The sequence below is a fragment of the Mirounga leonina genome, unplaced genomic scaffold, assembly GCF_011800145.1.
Source record: "Mirounga leonina isolate KUSES-001 unplaced genomic scaffold, KU_Mleo_1.0 Mir_101664, whole genome shotgun sequence".
Taxonomy (NCBI): Eukaryota; Metazoa; Chordata; class Mammalia; order Carnivora; family Phocidae; genus Mirounga; species Mirounga leonina.
The window spans coordinates 1,343,960-1,365,255 of record NW_023270175.1 but is presented as its reverse complement, the minus strand read 5'-3'; the positions used below and the strand labels follow the sequence as shown (position 1 = coordinate 1,365,255).

The window sequence follows — 21,296 nt, the reverse complement described above, 5'->3', positions numbered from 1 at the left end:
CCATCAAAGTTGTCCTTGGCACAAATAAGTTTAAGAACCCCTGATCCAGGTTTTAAAACCCTTGCTGGCTATAACAATCTACAAATCTGTGATGAACAATTGTGAAAAGTTTCAGGAAGGGCAATCTGCTTTCTCAGTGAAGAAAGGTGAACAAAATTGAATTTCGAGGGTAGGGAAACGGGATTGCCTGAAAATCACTGTTTGTGTGCCTTACCTTGAACCTAGCTAGACTTCAAATGCCTAGATATGCTGGATAACCTCTCTGTGCCTCAGTTTCCCCGTCCCTTAAGTGAGGATGGTAGTATCTAATTCGCAGGATCGTTGTGATATATGAAACTAGATGGCGCCACGTAAAGCACTTAGCAAGGTGCCTGGCACATGGGAGGTGATCAAAAATTCAGCTATTAGAGTATTAATTATTATACCAGATTTGCCAGTATCCTTCCTGGCTCTCCACAATACAAATACAAATCCTTAAATATGTTAGTAAATTGTTCATGGCACCTTTTTTTTTTGAGGGTGCAATCTTCTTAAAAACAGCTGTCATACTTTGTAAATGTTTGATAAACCCATCATTACAAAGTCACCTAATAATTAACGACACAAGCTTCCAAATCAGAAGCTGTGGTGGGTTCAAATTCGAATGTCTGCCTTATGACGTATGTGACCTGAGAGCTTTTTTAACTTTCCCAAGCCCATTTCATCACCGGAATTTAGTACCTGCTTCACAGGGTTGTCATGAGGCTTAAACGAGATAATATATGTACAGTGCCTGGCATGGGATGCCTGGGTGGCTCAGTCCCTTGAGCGTCTGCCTTCGGCTCAGGTCATGATCCCAGGGTCATGAGAAGGAGCCCTGTGTGGGGCAGGTTCCTTGCTCAGCGGGGAGCCTGCTTCCCCCTCTGCCTGCCGCTCTCCCTGCTTGTGCACTCTCTCTCTCTGACAAATAAATAAATACAACCTTTAAAAAAAAGGAAATAGAAAAAGCTTTAAAAAATAAAAAATAAATAAAGTGCCTGGCACATAGCAGAGACTAAATAAATGATACCTATCCTTTTTTAAAAGGATATTTATTTATTTATTTATCTGAGAGAGAGAGAGTGCAAGCAGCGGGGGGAGCCTAGGGAGAGAAGCAGCAGAGGGGTAGGAAGAGCAGAGGGGGAGGGAGAGGGAAAGAATCTCAAGGAGACTCTGCGCTGAGCTCGGAGCCCGCCCCACACTGGGCTCCTTCTCATGACCCTGAGATCTTGACCTGAGCTGAAACCAAGAATCGGACGCTTAACCCTTAACCCACTGAGCCACCCAGGCACCCCCTATCCTTTTTAACACCTGCCAAATGCATGGCCAACTTGTGAAGTGAGAGGACCCCCTTCACGTCTCACGAACCCCTCTAAGACCTGGTCTCTCATCCTTTTCCAGCCTAACCTCTCACTATTCCATCTCTCATCTTGTTCTCCCAGGACACTGACCTGTTTTGTAATCCACACCCCTCACCCCACCCCACCCCAGCATACCTGCTGCCCTCAACAGTGTTCCCCGGCCCCTGTTCTCTGCTCTCTCCACCTAGATTGCCCCTCCCTCCTTCCAGAGCTGACACCTTCTCCATGCTCCCATGGCACTTGGTCCCACCACACACCAGGCCTTAATCATTACTGCCCATTTGTACTGTTTTTGTCTGTTGATGTATCTGTTTTGCCAGTGAGGCCATGAGTTCTTTGAGGGCCTGGGCTGTGTTTTATTTACCTGGGAATCTCCACTAACACTATGCCAGGCTTAGGCCAAGTGCAGAGCAAGTGACTCTTGAATGACCCCATCTGAGAACGAGATGCCCCTTGTCTTCCCTTCCTGCTCCACCCAGAAATCCACCATCAGCTCCATGTAGAACTGCCCCCTGCCCCACCTCTGCTCGCTGGGTTTACGCAAGAGCGTTTTGCAGCTTGGAGTGTCTCCATCCAACAGGGTATCTGTGAGCAAAGGGAGGCCTCACAGAGAGGAGCTGAGGGGGTCCTGTCCAGTCAGCCTTCCCGTGGAGGTATATTATGTGTCAATTCAAGCTGGACCTGTATGCAAACACACGGTAGCTTTCTGACCCTCTCCCTAAACTATCCAGATTTTTCTATATCTAAGTTATATTTGCTCTTGATCAGCCTGGATATAGTATGCAAAGCTGCACTGAATTATTAACAACACTGCTAGAGAGCAAGGACTACAACAAGGGAAATGTCAAGGGGACAAAATCTTGAGTTTAATGGTGCCAAATGCCAAGAAGGAAATACTTCCACCAGGGCCTCGTCCCAAGGTTATGCACAAAGATAAGAGGACTCAGGCAAGTAGAGAAGCAAAAGGCCCCAGCAGTTCTCAAAACACAACTTAAGTAAACATTTATGGAGCTAATATATTTTGTTATAATGTTTAACATAAAATAATTATAAACAAGAGGGAAAATCATAAACGCTGTAATTAAAAAACAATTCAGTAGGCTATAAGTCTGCACAATGCATATGAAATTTCATATTCTACTACCTCCTCTGGCTTTTACCCAAGAACACTAAAAAAAAAAAAGACAGGGAAGAAGAAGAAAAGGGGGGGGGGCGATTAACGCATCTGAAGCATTGGCTTTTGAGAGACCAAACTGAATCCTCAGCAGTCTGTGAGAGCATAAGGACCATGCTCTCAGTTCTGCAGGTCTGGTCAGTGACCTCCAAAAGCCTCTTTATTTCTGATCCTGGGATCTTGTCGGGAGCTAGAGATACAGCTAATTTCTGGTTTTCTGGCCCCTACAGCACAGAGAGCACTGCCCTCCCTTCTTCCCTCGGTCCCTCCATTTCCGCAAGTTGTGGGGCCCCCACACAAGACCCACAGGGCCCTGGGAACGGGAGTTATTTGGCTGCCCTTTGCTCCTAGTCACAGGGCTGCTGCTTGTGGCACCCAGAAGGAATTTCAAATGTGTGGAAAGCCCAATCTGCAGGGACTCAGGCAAGTGAAGCTCCACGAGAAAGAGGGTGGCTCTGGCCCTGACTGGTGTCCGGGTGTTCAGGTCGGTCATGGGGGCCCCCTTTTCGCGTAATGGATCTGCCTCCGTTTTCCTCCCGCTCACAGAACCAATGCAGTGTGGATTCCACTAGGAGGCACCTCTGCGGTCTCCCAGAGATTGAACTCCGTGACCGAGGCACGGAATGTTCCAGGGCTGAAACACAAGGTGGCAGTATACGCTACTCTATTGCGAGGGCCACGGGCTTGTGGAAAAAAAAAAAAAAGCGAGCCGGAGGGGGGGTGGGGAGCGCTGAGTGAAACTGAAATCCATTTGAGTTTTATGTGAAAACTGAACATCATGAATATTTGGAATTTTTTTCCAGGAGCCAATAATTATTGAATCCTCCCCATTTCAGAGTATTCCAATTCCCCGAGTCCTGAGCCACCCTGAAAGCCTACACTTGCCCACCCAGCCCTTGCCCACATCTCGCAAAGCCCGCGGGGGTATGACCCGAGGAACCATCCTGCCTTGCTCTCCACGGATTTGACCTTTCACCTTTCCTCGGCCCCAGAATCACCCTCTCCTCGGAGCCAAAAACCCCTCGGCTCGCAGTTTCACGCCACCCCCAGTGCCATGAGCATTTCCTCACCACAGCTCTCGAAAGGGTGAGGACAGAGACGAATTAAGGTGGCAGGCGGGGATCGGAAAAAGGGGGGCAGCGAGCTTGGGAAAGTAGGGGAAGATAAGTGAAGTGAGGAGAAAGGGACAGACCTGAGGAGAGAGCGGGGGTGCTGAGGCGAAGGACGCGCGGGGGGAAATCGAACGGGGGAAATGAAGGGGGGAGAAGACGGGGAATGGGGGAGAAGAGCGGGGAACTGGGGAAATGCAGAGAAAGAGAAAAAAGAAATAAGGAAAGGGGTGGCAAGAAAGAAAAGGAAGAAGAACGGAAACGGGTAAAGAAAGAAATACGGAAAAGAAAGAAAATGAAAGAAAGGGAAAAGAGTGGAGGAGAAGCGCCCAGAGACGGAAGGGCAAACGGAGACGCGAGCCCAGGCAGGGAGAAGGGGCAAGGCAGCGGGAAGCCGCCCGGGGAGCTGGCATTCCCGGAAGCCCGGGCAGAGATCGCCTCAGATGGGGTTCAGGGAAGAGAGGAGAGCGCGCGTGGGGGAAAGAGGGGACGATCAGTGAGAAGAAGGGGGGCAGAAGCCGAGGCGAGTTTGAGCGTGCTTCCGTGAGTTTCGTTTAAGGCATTGCCCCGGGCACCTCGAGAGCGTGCCGGGCACTCTCAGACTCCCCGCGGGGGTAACCGCTCTCTCTGTCGGCAGACCCCCCCCCCCCCCCCCCAAACGGGCGGGGGGGGGGGCGGCGGTTTAAGGCAGGGACGAGACGGGCCCGTGCGGGCGGCGTCTCTCCTGCAGGGGGACCCGTCCTCGGTGGGACGCCGAACATCTGCCCTCCCGCGGAGCTCGAGAACGGCGTGGCGCGGCGTCCCCGGCGGCCGCGAGTAGATTTCTGACGGAGGATGCGCCCTGAGCGGCCAGAGAGCCCGAGCGGCGGCGGCGGGCGCGCGGACGGGGGGAGAGCCGGGCCGGGTTCCCGGGAGCGCGGGCGAGGGTGCGAGCGGCCGTGTGGGCGCGAGGGTGCGGGCGGCGGGGGCGGGGGCGGGGGCTTGGGGGGGCAGGACCCAGGCGGCCGCCGGGGAAGCGGCGGAGCAGCGTTCTCCGCCGGCCCCCCTGGGGTAATTTACATGCTGTCACAGCCCCGTGCTGACTTCTGGCTCACTGGCTCCCTCGCTCCCTCGCTCTCGGCTCCTGCCACCGCTCAGCCGGCACAGCCCAGGGGAGCCCGAGAGCGGGAGAGCCAGCGAGCCGGGGAGGGAGGGAGCAAAGGAGGGAGGGAGCGAGGGCGCGCCCCGGCTCTCCCTCTGCCCTGCTGCCCGCCCTTCCTGCTGCCACAGGTCCGCCGAGCCCCGCTCACACTTGGGAAACTTGGGACTGCGCTAGGGCCGCGTGTGGCACCTGGGGGGGGGGGGGGGGGGGGGCAGCCCCAGCCTCTGGAGGAGGGGGAGGAGGAGGAGGAAGAGGAGGAAGTGAGCCCGAAGGATCCGCTCCGAGCTGTTTGTCCAGCTGTTTCTATTCGCACCCAGAGCAGCACAGCCAGGAGGGGGCCGAGCCGAAGGTGGCTGGCTTTGGGCGCTAATTTCCAACTCTTCTCACAGCTTGTGTTTTCCAGACACCCTGGAGTCCCCTCAGGCTAGCCCGGCGGGCGCGCACCTGCCAGCCGACCCTGACCTCGAGGGCCAAGCGGCCCCCGAGCCTGAGAAGATGGCCCAGCCCAAGACCGACTGCCGCTCACCTGTCGGTCTCGACTGCTGCAACTGCTGCCTGGACCTGGCCCACCGGAGCGGGCTCCAGCGCGACAGCAGCGGAGAGAACAACAACCCGGGCAGCCCCACCGTGAGCAACTTTCGGCAGCTGCAGGAGAAGCTAATCTTCGAGAACCTCAACACCGACAAGCTCAACAGCATAATGCGGCAGGATTCGCTAGAGCCCGTGCTGCGGGACCCCTGCTACCTGATCAATGAGGGCATCTGTAACCGCAACATCGACCAGACCATGCTCTCCATCCTGCTCTTCTTCCACAGGTGGGTAGCTGGGCATACGGGTGGGCACGCGGTCCCGGCTGGCGCCGGCCTCTGCTGGACCCTCACCTCTGACGGAAGGGGCGACCGGGTCGTTCACGGGGTGGCGGGGGGAGGAGAGCGCTGGGGAGGCGGGGCTCCCGGTGGCCGAGACCTGACTCGGACCCTTAGGCTACCTGGAGTCCGGTGGGGCAGAGGGGAAGCCCGGCACGTGGGAGCCCTATTTTGAAGGGTGCCCGCAGAGACTTGCCTAGGGAAATACTGGAGTCCAGGAGGTGGGCAGAGCCCTGGATCGGTTTGGGGGTAGCCGGCGGCACCCCCTCCTCAAATGCGCGCGTTTCCGCCGCCGTTTTGGAGATTCTGCCACAGGATGCTCCTGGGATCCGAGTTCCACCCTTCTCAGAAGCCCATTTCTAAATATGCAAACTCGGATTGAAATTGCAAGGGCTTTCAAATTACCGAGTGGCCCTGACGGCCAGCGAGGGCAAGCAAAATGTCAAGACAAATTAAGCTGCTGCTGATATGGGGGAGGGTGAAGAATAAGAAAAATTAGACATGTGTGAGAATTTTTTGAGACTCTGGATGGGGGTACCCCCACCTCCTCCATGGATCACGGCCTTCAATTTCCAGTGATGGCTAAAAGCAGCCCCAGAGAGAGCATCCTGGGACCGGTGGGTGGATGAACCCCTGTCTCCGCAGCTCTTTGTTGGAGTGCGGGTCAGACTTTCTAGAAATCCTGCCGAAGGGCAAGGGAGGGAGGGGGAGGGGAGAAACACAGTGGGAAGACCCGAGGTGGCTGCTGTCCTCCAGTCTGAGACCCTGGTGAAAGCCAACTGAGGCAGTTTTGAGGCAGAGGAAGCAGGACACCCAGCCCTGGGTTTGGTGTTCTTAGAACCATCAGGACAGGACAGTGTGTGTGTGTGTGTGTGTGTGTGTATGTGTGTCCACACGCGCGTCTGTGTGTGCGCGCGCGTGTGTGTGTGTGTGTAAGCGCGCGTGTATGGGGTGGATCTTATTCTCTCAACAACAAAGGTTATGTAAGAGAAGGAGAACCCTGCTGTGGGAGACCAGGGTTTTGGTACAAGTTACGGTTCTACCTCCGTGTGCGAACCTGAGCAAGTTCCCTGATCTTTCTGGTCTCTTAAGTTTCCTTGTAGTTCTGAGATTCCAGGTCGCGGGCAGGTGGTGTGTTGAGCCAAGGTAGTAAGAAATTTTGAGCACCCACAGACTCTTTGAATCATTGGGTGGCTTTGTGAAGCACGCGTAGGAAATTTTCAAAGCAATCCCATTGGCAGGAACTGCCTTCACTTGGTGCTAAGACCAGGTTTGCCTCCGAAGCCCCACAAGCAGGGCTGCCAACTTCGTTAGCATTATCCGAACAAGGCATTTTCCAGGCCATCAAAGCCCTTTCTCATTTATTGTTTCTCATGAGGCAGCAATTGTCTCAAAGAAACCAGGCCGCATACGGAACAGGTTTCCAGGGAATCTTTCTGGTGAAAGATTACTACAAGTGTATTCACACCACAGACACTGGCAGCTCCTGCCCAGCTAAAGCCCTAACAGGCTCCTAACAATCCTGCTCCGCATGGTAGGAGAGTGGTGGTGGGGGAGGGGTGCAGAAAAACCTGGAAAGAGCGCCTGTAGCATTTGTACTCTTTCTATGGGGAGAGAAACTGCCCTGAAATGGCCTTGCTGAAGTTTAAGAGGGGACGCTTTCTCAGCTCTGGTTCCTAGGTTCAGGGCCTAGGAGGGTTGGACCTCGGTGAGTGAGGTAAGAGGCTGAGAGCCTGAGATCAGTGTTGGCTTGCCCCACACCTTGGGATGCTTTCTGGTTGTCTGGGTTTCTTGAATAGAAAAACCTCCTTCGTCACCTACTCCCATTGACACCTCCCTGTTGACGCTTGGTTCTTGGCAAAGCCTGGAAATATTATGGGTTGGGGGTGGGGGTGCTGAGGGCATTGGTCGAGGGAGCAGGGTGAATGGTTGAGAAGGTGTACCTGAGTCCTGTGCCTCCTGGAACCAGAGCAATTCAGTGTCCCAGACAGCTGAGCAGCAGACCAGCAAGCCCTCAGGCTTCTGTGAGGCTGAGGAGTGACAGGGTCCTGTGGTAACAACCTTAGAGTTCTAGAAGGATGAAGCATTGTCTCAGTTTCCTTGACCTTCCCTGGGACCTTAGAGATTGGAGATTCTGAATGTGGTTTAGGTTTTGCCCAGAATGACATGGTCCTTGGCAAAGTAGAAGACCATTATTGCTGGTCATAGGACTTCTCTGGTATCTGAGCTGGACAGCCTTCTCCAAAGTGAAAATTTCCTCTTTCTTACTTCTTTATTCCTTGGGCATCTGTCTTCAAAACTCAGCCATCGCTTTTACTTCGGTTCCATTTAATGATTTGATATTTTAGATTCCCGCCTGGGTGTCCTTTTCCTTTAATTTATTGACTTTCAAGGCTGCTTCTTCTAGAAAAGCAACTCTCCTGCCTCTCCTCCTGCAGCCCACTCCCCTGCTGCCAGGGCTCCTGTATTCCAGGGAGGAAGGGCGGGGCACATTCTTCATTTCTGTCTGGTTTGTCTACTTTGACCTGCCCCTGGCTCCTGGCTTAGTTCTTGGAATCCTTGGATCACAAGAGTGTAAGCAATTTGAGGGTAGGACCGTGTTTTACAGTCACTTGGTTTTCCTTCGGCTTCTTGTTAGACAGCCAGTACTCAATAACTGTTTTTGTTTTTTTTTTTTTTAACCAGATGACTGCTTAATTACTGGTGTGGTCCTCTGTAAAGATTTTACAACTTTAAACTAGTCTTGGAAAATCCTTATTAATACTTAAGTGTGATTTCTGTTGTTTGAACCACATGCATTTACTCCTAGCCTGGTAGAAGTCCCAATGGACAGTGCTGTGTATATACCTATGAATCAGTGGTAGTGGGCACACAGCTTGTTCGTATATAAAGGTGCCTCTAAAATACTGGGTGAGGGGAAGATGTGTTTTATTTTTTTAAAGATTTTATTTATTTGAGATTGAGAGAGAGAGTTCACAAGCAGGGAGGAGGGGCAGAGAGAAAAGCAGACTCCCAGCTGAGCAGGTAGGAAGATGTGTTTTAAATATCATCCCTTAGGGGTGCCTCAGTCAGTTACAGGGCTGCCTTTGGCTCAGGTCATGATCTCAGGGTCCTGGGATGGAGCCCCACATCCTCAGGGGGGCCCTGCTCAGCGGGGAGCCTGCTTCTCCCTCTCCCTCTGCCCCTACCCTCCACTCATGCTCTCTTTCTCTCGCAAATGAGTAAAATCTTTAAAATAAATAAATAAATAAATAAATACAATCCCTTCAATCTTGTGTTAGGTAACTAACAACAATAGATTAATAGCTAACATTTACTGAACGTTTACAATATGTACTAAGCATTCTATCTGCATAATCTCACTTAATACTTACACCAACCCAATGAAATGGGTACTGTTGTCACCCTTCTTTCTTTTATAATAAAGGAAATTGAAGCTTGGGAAAATTAAGTAACTTGCCTGATACCTCACAGCAAAGAGCAAAGCCCAAAACTCCGCCTAAGATCAATCAGACACTATAGAGAATTGTCTGTGAAGAAAGAATTGTTAAGCAGAGGTAAATATTAGCCCAGAAACTAATCAAGTGGTTAAAATGTCCTTACTAGGTAGGGTGACCAACCCTCCAGTCTGGGGAAACAAGACTTTCAATGTTCAAACCAGGACAGTCCCAGGGAAACTGGGATGGTTGGTCACCCTTTTATTCAGGAACACTGCCTTATCATTTGAATATGCTTCTAAAACTGGAAAACTTAGGAGGCAGATAGAATATACTGGGCAAACAGCTAAAATTTCCAATTTAAATGTAGCCTATGAGGGGCACCTGGCTGGCTCAGCCGGTAGAACATGCGACCCTTGATCTCAGGGTCGTGAGTTCAAGCTCCAAATTTTTTTACAAAAAATTGTAAAAAAATAAAATAAAATATGGGGCACCCAAGCGGCTCAGTCAGTTAAGTGTCCAACTCTTTTTTTTTTTTTTAAGATTTTATTTATTTGAGAGAGAATGAGAGAGAGAGAAAGCACATGAGAGGGGGGAGGGTCAGAGGGGGAAGCAGACTCCCCGCTGAGCAGGGAGCCTGATGCGGGACTCGATCCCAGGACTCCAGGATCATGACCTGAGCTGAAGGCAGTTGCTTAACCAACTGAGCCACCCAGGCACCCCAAGCGTCCAAACTCTTGATTTCAGCTCAGGTCATGATCTCAGGGTCCTGAGATGGAGCCCCATGTCGGGCTCCGAGCTGGGCATGGAGCCTGCTTGAGATTCTCTCTCTCCCTCTGCCCCTCCCCTTCTCCTGTTCTCTCTCCCTCTCTCTCTCTCAAATAAATAAATAAATCTTTTTAGAAAATTAAAATAAGTGTAGCCTATGAAAAAAACTTGTAAAGTTGACATTTGAGGGGCCTTAATTCTCTGATTTGTAAGGTGTAGCGAGCTGGAATGAGAGCTTTTGCCATAGTCTGTTATTGTCATTGATGTTGTAACCTCAAATATATTTCTAAGATTTTATCCAGAGCGTCTCAATCAGCTCTGTTCTGCCTGTGGCCCCCAAGTACACCTGCCCAGTGTGGTCTGAGACACTCTGAATCGAAGTTTGCTTCTGGCTCTAAAAGCCCTCTTGTCTAACTTTAATAAGCTTCTAGCTGGCAACAACTGGTTCCCACACTTAGATGCTCAGAAAATAATAATAGCAGGGGCGCCTGAGTGGCTCAGATGGTTAAGTGTCTGCCTTCAGCTCAGGTCATGATCTCCAGGTCCTGGGATCGAGCCCTGCATCAGGCTCCCAACTCAGCAGGGAGTCTGCTTCTCCCTCTCCCTCTGCCTCTCCCCCTGCTTGTGCTCTCTCTGTCTCTCTCTCACTTAAATGAATAAATAAAATCTTTTTTTAAAAAAGAAAATAATAATAGCAAAAATGTCAAATTGCTTTCCGTGTACTAATTCCTTTAACTTTCCCTATTGAGTTGATATATAGCAGCAAGGGGAAAGATAGGAGATTCAGAGATCAGACTTCCAAGAAAAATTCGCATACAAATGATTTGGGCTTCTCTAAGTGAGTCTTAGAACTAATGATTTTAATAAGTGTATGTTCCTGGATTTGACCTCCGAGGGCGTAGCCACTTACATGGTGTGATTTGAGGCGCAAAACGACTCTCCTACCTGCCTGCAGTAGTGTCTAAATTCATACTCTAATACCAGTTTGACATCCGTGTACCGTCTAAAACTCCTCTTCCAGGGCACCAGTGGTATGCAGACCACACCGTGAGAAACCCCGAATTCGAGATTGCAACCCTTTGTCAACTAATTTGCCATTTGATTTTGAGGATGGAGTTGTTTTTTTTTTTTTTCCTGTAGTGAGGTTTTGGGTTTCTATGTGGTTAAGCCTGTCATTCTTTGCCTTTGTGATTTTTTTCACTTTTGGTATCAAGCTTCGAAAGTCCTTCCCTTGCCCAAGGTAATTTAAAATAACTATTTCCTGAGTACCTAGTGGTCTGACAAAGAATAGGCACTCTTGGATTAAGGCACATTCCCTGTTAACAACTCAAATGCATCTGCAAACTTAACAGTCATGGGCTGAATGCCTCATGAGAATCTCAGCATGTAAGAAGTTGTCTTTTTCTTGAGGCACAGATGTGAATTCCATGTGCTAAGAGGCTTTCGCCGGTGTATGTATGTGATATATGTATGTATGATATATATGTGTTTTATGTATGTATATGAAGTAGGTAAGTAACATATACATATATAGCTGTAAAATGTATATAACATAAAATTTGCCATTTTAACCACTTGGAAGCAGCCAATTCAGTGGTATTAGGTACATTCACGAACTTGCGCAACCATCACCACCATCCATCTCCAGAACTCTGTCATCGCCCCAACAGAAACTCTGTACCTATTAAACACTGACTCCCCATCCTCCCCGCACCCCCCGGTAACCTCTCTTCTACTTTCGGTCTCTATGAACTTGTCAGCTCTAGGGATTTTGTGTAAGTGGAACCATACCCTATGTGGCCTTTTGGGTCTGGCTTCTTTAACTTAGCATAAGGTTTTCAAGGTTCACCCACATTGTGGCATGTGACAGTACTTCATTCCTTCTTAATGACCGAATAATATTCCATTGTGTGGATCAACCACATTTTGTTTGATCACTCACCCGTCCACGGACACTTGGGTCGCCTCCACCTCTTGGCTGTGGTGGAAAATGCTGCCGTGCACACTAGCGTACAGGCATCTTTTTGAGCCCCTCTCTCTCTGGGGAGAACACCCCCCTCCCTGAGTCAGCAGCTAGGGCTGGTGATTACAACGAAAAGAACTCTAAAAAGTTTAACGAAATGATGGAAATAGAAGTTTTATAGGGGAAACAATGGGCTTTTGGGATGCTCATGAATCAGGGGCTGGCAAAGGTTTTAGGGTGCCCCTTTCATGAATGGCCAGGGGCTACCATACCTTTTAGCCACATTTGACATCATTACTTATCTTTGACTACTTCGTGTGGATTTATTTATCAGACCTTCTTTCAGGGAGGCGACTCACTGGGAGTAGGGTTCTATGGGAGTGACACATGGGAAGGCCAAGTTTGGAGAAGAGAGGTCGAGAGGCAAGGCTGGCGTCCATGGAAGGCCCACTGCAGCATGGGGCTCTGGGCAGCATGGGAGCTGGGGAGGTGTAGCTGGAGGGTTTGTGCTCTTAAAGAAAAAGGGGGGCGGGCACCTGGGTGGTTCAGTCAGTTAAGCATCTGCGTTTGGCTCAGGTCATGATCCCAGGGTCCTGGGATAGAGCCCTGACTCAGGCTCCCTGCTCAGTAGGGAGTCTGCTTCTCTCTCTCCCTCTGCCCCTTCCCCCTTGCTTGTGTGCGCTCTCTCTCTCATAAATAAATAAATAAGATCTTTAAAAAAAAAGAAAAATGGTAAGAACAGAGCATGAATTTCACCCACTGCTCCAGTTTGCCAGGAATGGACCCATGTGAGCCCACACCTCAGAAAAGAACTCTTTCCAGGGTGACCTTATTTTCCCTCCCTGCCTAAAGAGAAGGTTAACACTCCTGCTTGTATTTGCACTTCTAAAGATAAACTAACAAGCTCTCAATTCCAGGTAGAGTGTTGGCTCCTTTCCAGGACAGGTCCTGAAGGCCAGGGAGTCTGGGTAAATGGAGATAGATGCGTCTGGCCAAGCCTGCCAGGGTCTCCCGTCCTCTGAGTGATGGAGCCCAGCAGAGCACTTGCCCCCACCTTGTGGACTGGTGGAGGGGAGCCAGGCCAGCCCTGTCTGTCTGCACCTGGTGGTGGCCATTGCACTGTTTGCTCATCGTGATGCTGCTCCTACCTGAACTTTCTCCTCTTATGTAAGGCATCCCTCAAGATAACTACAAAGGCATAATCTGCCATGGCTGGCTGGGTTTACATAATAAATTGGTTGGTGTCATGCAATCGCCTCTCAAGCCCTAGAGAAGCCAACATGCTGAGTGGGACTGAAGCTGGGGCCCATTTAGTGGAGCACTCTGTGTGCTCTGTGCACTCAAGGGAAGGCATTCTATGACCACAGGGGTCAAAAAGACGAAATTTCCCTTTTAGATGAAGACAGCAATAATGGCCTAGGACATGTTGTGCTGTTCCAATGCCTGCAATAATGGGACAAGGGTTAGGGCTTCACTGTAAGACCACAGCTTTGGCAGAGCAGGCCTTCTGTAGAACCCTGTGGGCTAACAGAAGCTGCTTGAATCCAAAAGCCTAGATCCCAGCCTCAAAGCGGGTTTCATGAGGAGTCATGGCAGTGGCTTAGGGTGGCCACTGTCTACCATGCCGACCCCGAGCTGGGCGAAGGAGTTGGACTGGGAATAAGATAGGGGTCTGGGAGAGTAGAAAGCAAGCTTTTCCAAATGCTAATCGAGGCAGGAGAGACTCTTATCAGAGCAAGGCAAATTCACTTGTACCTTCTAGCTGGAAATCCCTGCCCCAAAGTGGCTGTTGCCCTTTTGGAGACGGTGTAAATGCGGTGAGATCCCAGCCTGCATGGGAGACCAAATGGGAAGCTCCCCATGGCGCAGACACTAGCCAGAAGAGAAACAAGAGCTGGAAGCAGGCTTGGTCAGTGATGCCCCAGGCACACTGTCAGCCTTCCTCTTCTGGGAGCCGCTTTCCTCAGATAGGCCCAGCCTGAAATCAGGGCCCTGCTTGTGGACGGAGCCCCACAGGGACCTTCTCCATCCTTCCTCGAAGGAAGAATTTACTCACGAAATAGCCTTGGGTATTCAACCCACTTCCTCTTGTCTTCTCTTCAGGGGAGATGGAGAGCAGCTGCTCACAGCTTAGGGGTCTGGCCGGGATTCCTGTCAGAGCAGTCTAGGCCGTTGGTTGGCTATGCCTGCTATCCCTGAGGAAGAAGGGGGTGAGAAGAAGGGAAGTGGTTCCAGCAGCTCCTTCCTGGCTTACCCACCCCCCCCCCCCCCCTCCCTCACCTTGCTTAGCCTCACTCCTAGACTAGGCTGGGCCTAGGCCAGCCTGAGGGCCCTGACTCATTATCTCGCATAGTGCCTTATGTAACTGAGCCAGGTTACTGAGGCATCAAGCTTCTGCTTGCTCAGTGGCAGGCTTCCCTGGGGCCAGGCATTCAGAAGCCTGCTTGGGGTCTACAGAGCTCATCCTATTTCCAAAGGAAAAGCCTGCTGTCCCTATCATGTCAGGCAAGCAGTGTGCTCAGAGGCAAGTACCAGGTTGCAAAGGTGATCCTCCCCCTGAGCCCCCACACTCAGCAGCACATGTAAGCAAGCAGGTGAGCTGCTGTGGACTTAGTGTGATTTGGGGCATTTGGCGGGGGTGGGGTTGGGGGGTATGGAGGGCGACTTCTTCTATCACCCAATCCTACACTGCTAAAGAGACAGCCTGGTGCATCTGGAGGGGCCCTAGGACACGTCTTAGAAGTCCCTCTTCCTTTTGTATCTGCTTGTTGGTTCAGGGACTGCTCTAGGACCCCACGCAGAAGGGTTTACTACAAGCTGGAGGAGCTTTTAAAAGAAGGCCAATTCCCAGTCCATTCTCCATGAAGCCTCAAAGTCCCCAGGCTGGCCTGAACAATGACTCTTAGCTTTCTTCCTGGCCTATTCTGAAAATTACATTACCTGGCTTGGTGCAACTGAGCCCCCAGCAAAGTCAGGCTTACTGGATTCTCTGACATATTTCTCTAATTAAAGTTCATTTGACTATCTACAACACAGAGTAGGCCAATCAATCTAATACTTCCTTGGCTCCGAGTTTGTGACTAAACCAAGAGTTCCTCTTCTTCTTTTCCCTTGTCTTTGCCTGAGCCCATCATTGTGCTGCCAGTGGGTAAATGGCTCGCAGGCTGAGGGTAGTTGGGGACACTGCTCTCTGGTTAGAGAAAAAGAGGAAGAAACAGGGAAACAAAGTAAAAAGAAAAGTGGTGTGGAAATTACCAGCAGACATGGTCGTATCCAGAGCTCAGACTCAGGAATCCTGACAGACTCCAGATCATCATCTCAGGGCTCAGGCGAGCTGGGTCCCGGAAGTCCCCCAGATCCCAGCCAGAATCTAGTCAATATTGGGGAGCCTGAGGTGGAGGTGCAGAATTTCCCTTTCTTGAGACCACCTGGGCTTTGAGCCCCTCGCTCTTCCCTATCCCCCCTACCCTTCCAGTTCAGAGTCCATTGCAATAAAAAAAAGATGGACAGACAGACAGACTAAGAAAAAGCCCTGCTCTGTCTGAAGGCAACATACTCTGCTAACCCAGGTGCACAGAGAAATGAATGATGGCAGCCCCTCATTGGGCCTTGGACTGAGTGATCAAGCACTTCAGTCAATCAAGCCATCAGTTATTGACCAAGGACCCACTGTTGCTCAAGCACCCACTGGGGAATTATTGAGTGCCTACCCTGCCTAGCCCTGAAGAAGACAGGCAAGGCGGCAGAAGTCAGGATGGGGCGTTGGGAGCTAAGGGTGTAGCTGGAGGGGTGGAGAAGCTGTCCCCAAGGCCAGCAGGGAACAAAGCAGTTCCCCTAAGGCAACTGCAGGCCCAGTAGGGACTCCTGCTCCTTGCGGGAAAGGCCTTAAGCTTGCTGAGCCCTGGGTCCGCAGGTCTGGAGCTTGGGCGTTGCCAAAGCAAACTAGGAAGGGAGAGTCTCTCCATGGATGCGGCTTCCAGCAGGGCCGTAAGAATGGGTTGGCTTTGGCATGGTGGGAAGCAGCTGCAGGGCTCTCTGGTTGAGACAGGGAAGGGGATCCTTGCCAGTTGAGCAGGGATCATGGGTAGGAAGGGGCTGGCCTGGAGTGGGGACAGAAGCCAAGAACACTTTCTATTCTTCCTGGACTGAAACCCAGAGTCACCAAGCTTCAGGAACTAGAGGAGGGCCCACTCTGGTCCTCCTCTCATTGCTCTTATTTGACTCTAGGCGAGCTGGCCCCCAGTCCCCTCTCCTCGGGGACCTAGGCTAGCCCTGGGTAGGTGAAGGCCTTTGGGGCCTGAGAGCAGGAAGGCACCTCGCTTTTCTGCCTGGAGAAAGCTCATGGCAACCAGGTGGGTTGAGCTTGGGAGGGCAGTCCAGGGTGGGCACCAGAGGAGCCTGAGGGGGGCGGTGGGGAGCTTCATATCTCAGCACCCTTGGCCTTGATCTCCACCAGGCCCCTTCTGAGGTAGATCACAGGACCAGGGACAAGTCAGGGTGCTGCCATGAGAATATATACACAATTTTCCCAAATATCTTTGAAGAAAAGTTGCTGGCAGCCCTGCAGGAGGCCATTTTATTAGCTTTGTTTGCACCTTGCTCAAATCCTTCTTTCCCAGATGTCCTACCAGTGAAGGCCCTGGGGTAAGGCGAAGGAAGGAGGGAAGCCTCAAGCTGATAGGAGAGGGAGCTGGGGTAGCAAAAGGAGCCAGCCTCAAGTCACCTGGGGAAGGAAGTCACCTGACCATAGCAGCACTCCGCCCTTGCTTTCTGGGACCCTCTCCCCCAGCTAGTATGCTGGGCAGTCACACTCATACCCTTTCCCACCAGTGCTCTGGAGAATTCACATGTACACTCAGGAATAGATTCAGTCAACAAAACATATTTCTTGCACACCTTCCCTGGGCCAGGCTCAGTGTTAGACACAGGGAATAGAATGGGAAACTCACAAGAGACATGGTCACAGCCATCATGGAATAATCAGCAGAGTGGGAGGGATAGACAGACATTAACCAAACAGTCACAGTAATGAATGTATAATTACAAACTGAGTAAGTGCCAAGAGGGAAAAGGAACAAGCTTCTGTCAGAGAGTTTAATGAAGGATCAGACAAGGCTACCTGAGGAAGTAATATCTGAGCTAAAGAAATGCATCTCTAATACTGAAATCATCAGCCCTGGTCTCATTCCAATCAGCGGGACCAGGCCTAAGGAGACATTTTGGGCAGAGGACTTGCTAAGGAGCCTCTGGAGTTGTACCATTAGATAGCTCCTTACACCCTTGGAAATATCTCTAGGCCGTGAGTGGCTGTCAGGTCCAAAAGAGGAGGACTAACAGCATTCTGACAAGAGGAAGAGATGAGTTTGAAGCCCACGGGGCGACTAGTACTTAATGTCATCCTTTGCTAAAAATAGTCCATGACAGTATGGAAATGTGTAAAGGCTGGTCCTGGGGACCGGTGATAAAGTGGGTATAGCCTGTGGGGAGGAAAATTTGGTTTTGTAAATTATTCACTGTAAAGAAAAAAGAAAGGGGAGGGTCGTCTGGGTTTTCCTTTCTCTTTGTGGGCCTCCTTCTGAGTTATGAATGCTTCTCATTGTACAGAGGCAGTGGGACACAGAGCTTCAGGCTGCACTCCTTTCTGGAGCCCAAGGTGTAAATTTTCTGGGCTGCAAATATCAGATATTCATCCAGCTGAAAAACAACCTGAATGCAGAAGGGAAAGGAGGCTACACCTCGGAGACGGGCAAAGAAATTGATCAGGGGCCTCCAAACAGCTTTCATTTGAGAGCGGCTGGTCCCCACCATAATGGCAAGGCGGGTGACAGCTGAAAGCTCAGCATGATCCAAGGGATTCTAATTGTGAAGGGTCTAGATAAGGCCAGCAAGACTTATTTAGCCAGCAGGAGATAAACCTGGGACTTCAGGGGGCTGTGGGGCCAGGCTAAAGGAATGAAGATGATAGATCTAAGAGGAGTTTAAGGGTGGAATGGAGGGTGGTGAAGAGAGAGAAGAGAGGTTGATCTTCAAATATAAGAAAAGTCACAACTCAGAGATGGTGACTAGCTGCTTCCAAACCACACCAGGAACAGAACAAGAGGAAACAGGCCTCTACTGTAGCATGAAGAACTGAGATTAGATAATAGGAAGAACTTCCTGACAACAAGCATTCAGAGAAGCTAAATGAAAGTACCGTGGCATGTTCTAATAATGTATAAATGTGGGGAAGGTGGTGGCCGTAAAAATAAAGAACTGGATAAAGGTGTAAGAGGGCCAGTTATAAGGACCAGGGACAGGAGGGGACAGGCAGGCAAAGGAGGCAGAAGCAGGTGCTCCTGAGTCAGAACAAAGTGCGTGTGTGGTATATAGCAGTGTTTTCACAAAAACACTTTCATAATAAAAATGCCTGTGAAATTTCCACAGGAGGTCAGTCATTAAAGCTAGCACGCACTCTCCTGGGCCTGGGATGGGGTGGGGGAATGGACTCGAGAGCTGTTATTGGGGGAGCACTCCTGTGCTGGGCGTTTTGGAGGAAGACTGCCCACCCCAGCTACTTGTAGAGGAAGAGGATTCCTCCTTCCACGCACCCAAGGAAGATTGGACACTAGGGATACGGCAGCAGCCAGCAAACCAGGCAGGATCCCTGTAGCAGGTGACTTACAATCCAGTGCCAGTGACAGACATTAAATAATAATTACATAAATAACTGTACCGTTACAATTGACCGTAACAAAGGAAAGGCGCAGGAAGCCATGAGAACACAAGCTAAGGGGGCTCCCCCTGGGATTAGGAGATCTGCAAAAGGAAGTCACCTTGTTAAAACTCTGGGCACTGCGGGTACCCCTCAGTGAGCGATTCTTACTCCAAGTCAGTAGTGAGGAAAGGCAGAACGGCCCCAGTCACTAAGATGCCCTAAGATGTGGATTGTGGAGTTCATCTGGCTCACTGGGGCCTTCGTGGAGAAGCAAGCCCCTAAGGACATTGTCTCATTGCCTAGATCAAGCAGCCTTCATTTAGGTAGGATGATTCTCTAAGGGCCATAATAGCCTATCAGCCGAAAATCAGGATCAGGAAGGCTTTGAAAAGCTCACTTGTCAGATGAAGAGGATGAAGGTCAGTGAAGAGAATAAAGAACTGATGCACTGAAAGTGATACTTGAAATTGGCCCCCAGAAATCCTGGGTCTCCAAAATGCTGTGTCTTTCCTCTCCTATTCAAATGCAGGAGCCTTTGCTAGTATATACTAGTATTTTCTGTGAGGTGTGCCCAGGGCCATTGAGTCTCGGGGAGCCAGGATCCTAGAGAAGCAGGGTCCTCCTCTGTTTTTCCCTGTCCCTCTACCAGAGGAGTGGGAGGTGCTGGCCTCTGTAGGGAGCTGGGATGGGCTCCACCCCCCCCCACCCCCGCGGAAGACCCTGGAGGGGCGACCAAGAAGCAGAGAAAGACATTGTATGTCTTCATGTGTGCTCATGAAGCACAGGGGCTTCACATCTGATAAACTACCATTGACAGACTCTGTGACCTTGACAAGTGACTTCCCCGGACCTTAGTTTCCTCATCTAAAGAATAGGGCGACTGGAAAGGTTAAGTGAGAGGATGCTCCCAGGAAGCCTTCAGTAGAGGGAAGCCAGCCTTCAGTACCTTAGGCCAGTCTTATACAGAACCAGAACAACACCTTCTCTGCCTTGCCTTGCCTTCTTCTCTCACCAGTCCCCTCACGGACCCCTCCCCTTGCTCCATCAGTCCCACACCCTCTCCTGCCCAGAGCTGGCTAACACCTGCAACCCAGTCTGGCAGGCTGTCTCCTGGTCAAGGCTTGCTTTCTAAACCTTCTTCATTCACACTCAGATATAAATGACTGAGAAGGCTTTTGGCTTTCCTCCTTTGGAGAGAGTGGGGTGTGAGTGGGCAGGGCAAGCTGCCGGGAGGTTTGAAATTTGTACCAGAAATCAAAACCTACGGAAGGATGAGGGCACTCTATGGGCATTGCTAACAAATGAACAAGGATTTCAGAGGGCAGTAAAGCTGGGGACTGCCTCTTCAACACCCCGAGTCTCCGCCTCCCCAGAGTCGGGGGCCAGCACCTTCTGCTTCCACACACATCTTAGACAGAGACCCGGAGGCTCAGAAGGAGCAGGGCTTTCGCAGCCCTTTGGTCCGATCCCCTCCCATTACAGATGAGGAAACTAAGGCCCAGAAGAGGCTGCCTACCTGCCCCAAAACAAACAGCCAATTAGTGACCAGCTGAAAAGAGAAACCATGTCTCCTGATTCTCTGACCCAATGGTCTTCCGACTTTTCGTCTCTAGACAGCTGTGCACATCCCATCCCAGTAGGTACACAATAACTCCATGCCAGGAGACCAGCTTTGGGTCCACCTGATGCCAAAAACGGTGTTTTTTTATTTGATTTTATTTAACAGAATTGACCAGTGGTTTGGGTGTTATGGAACCCCAGCCCTGGAATCCTGCTTCTGCTCAGGCTGGGGCTGCATGCCACAGCCACAGTCATGCAAGAGGGACAGAAAGGCCTGCTGTTCGGGTTGGAAAAGAAATCAGTTGCTGAAACATTGGTCTTTTTGAAAGTTCCAACCACAGGGGCTGGCTGGCAGAGCCGCCGTCTGGGCTCCCCCGGAGGATCCGGCCCTCCCCTTCAGTCTGGGAGTTAGTTTAGGAAGCTGGCCCGGCCTCTGCAGAAGATCCGGAGGGCAGCGCTCGCCCCAGGAGCTCCAGCCTTCCCTCAGAGCCTAGGAGCCCCCAAGGCACTCAGGGCTGGGAACTTCCTCCTGCCTCCACAGCCCAGCCAGCCCAGGCTGGCCCTGAGACTCCCTGAGCACTTTTCTTTTGAGCCTGAGAAAGAGTTTCCAGTTGCTCCTGCCCTAGCCCAGCAGCTACAGAAAGAGCAATTGAGAGAGATACGGAAGGAAAGGGAGAGAGGGAGGAAGGAAGGGAAGGAGGCGCGGGGGGGGGGGGGGGGGGGCAGAGCGGGAGGGGAGAGGAACTAACCCCAGCCAGGCAATCAAGGCTTTCCTGGGCAGTGGTGAGATGAAAGGGGAAAGGCTAGAAGAGCCCCAGCTCGTGGAGGAGCCTCAGCTTGGGGAGGACCCTGAACTCGTGGAGGAGGCACAGTTCCTGGAGGAGCTACAGCTCGAGGTGGTGGAAAGTGGGTCAGATTTAGATCCAGAAGATCTGGGTTCCAGTCCCGACTTTGCCACCAATCTGATGCTTGAGCTTGAGTAAGTAACTCCCTGCCCTTCTGTGGGCTGCTTTCCCTACTAACGAAACGGGGGAGGGGAGAGCCAAGCCGGTGTCTAGAGTCTCTTCCAACTCAGATATTCAGGAAAATGCCTTGTAAATCCTGATGTGCATGGATGGGATGCACAGACACTTTGGATAAGTCATTGGACTCCTGAATGTTAGAATGCTGGGGTCGGGGAGAAGGAGTTCACATGAACAAGAAAA

General features: G+C 51.0%; 1 protein-coding gene across 3 annotated transcripts in view; it reads left to right on the top strand.

Moving 5' to 3' along the window:
• Positions 1-3,624: 3,624 nt before the first annotated feature.
• TSC22D3 (TSC22 domain family member 3) overlaps positions 3,625-21,296 on the top strand; it is a 63,527-nt gene continuing 45,855 nt past the window's right edge. Inside the window, exons 1-2 of one of the 3 annotated variants that reach the window (XM_035006803.1) lie at positions 3,625-3,639; positions 5,193-5,618. In XM_035006803.1, coding sequence (XP_034862694.1) covers positions 5,299-5,618 — 320 coding nt within the window. In that variant the 5' untranslated portion in view covers positions 3,625-3,639; positions 5,193-5,298. Of the gene's footprint in view, positions 3,640-4,573; positions 4,589-4,726; positions 4,932-5,192; positions 5,619-21,296 lie in introns of those variants that run through there. The other 2 variants (XM_035006795.1, XM_035006813.1) reach the window with 2 other exon arrangements.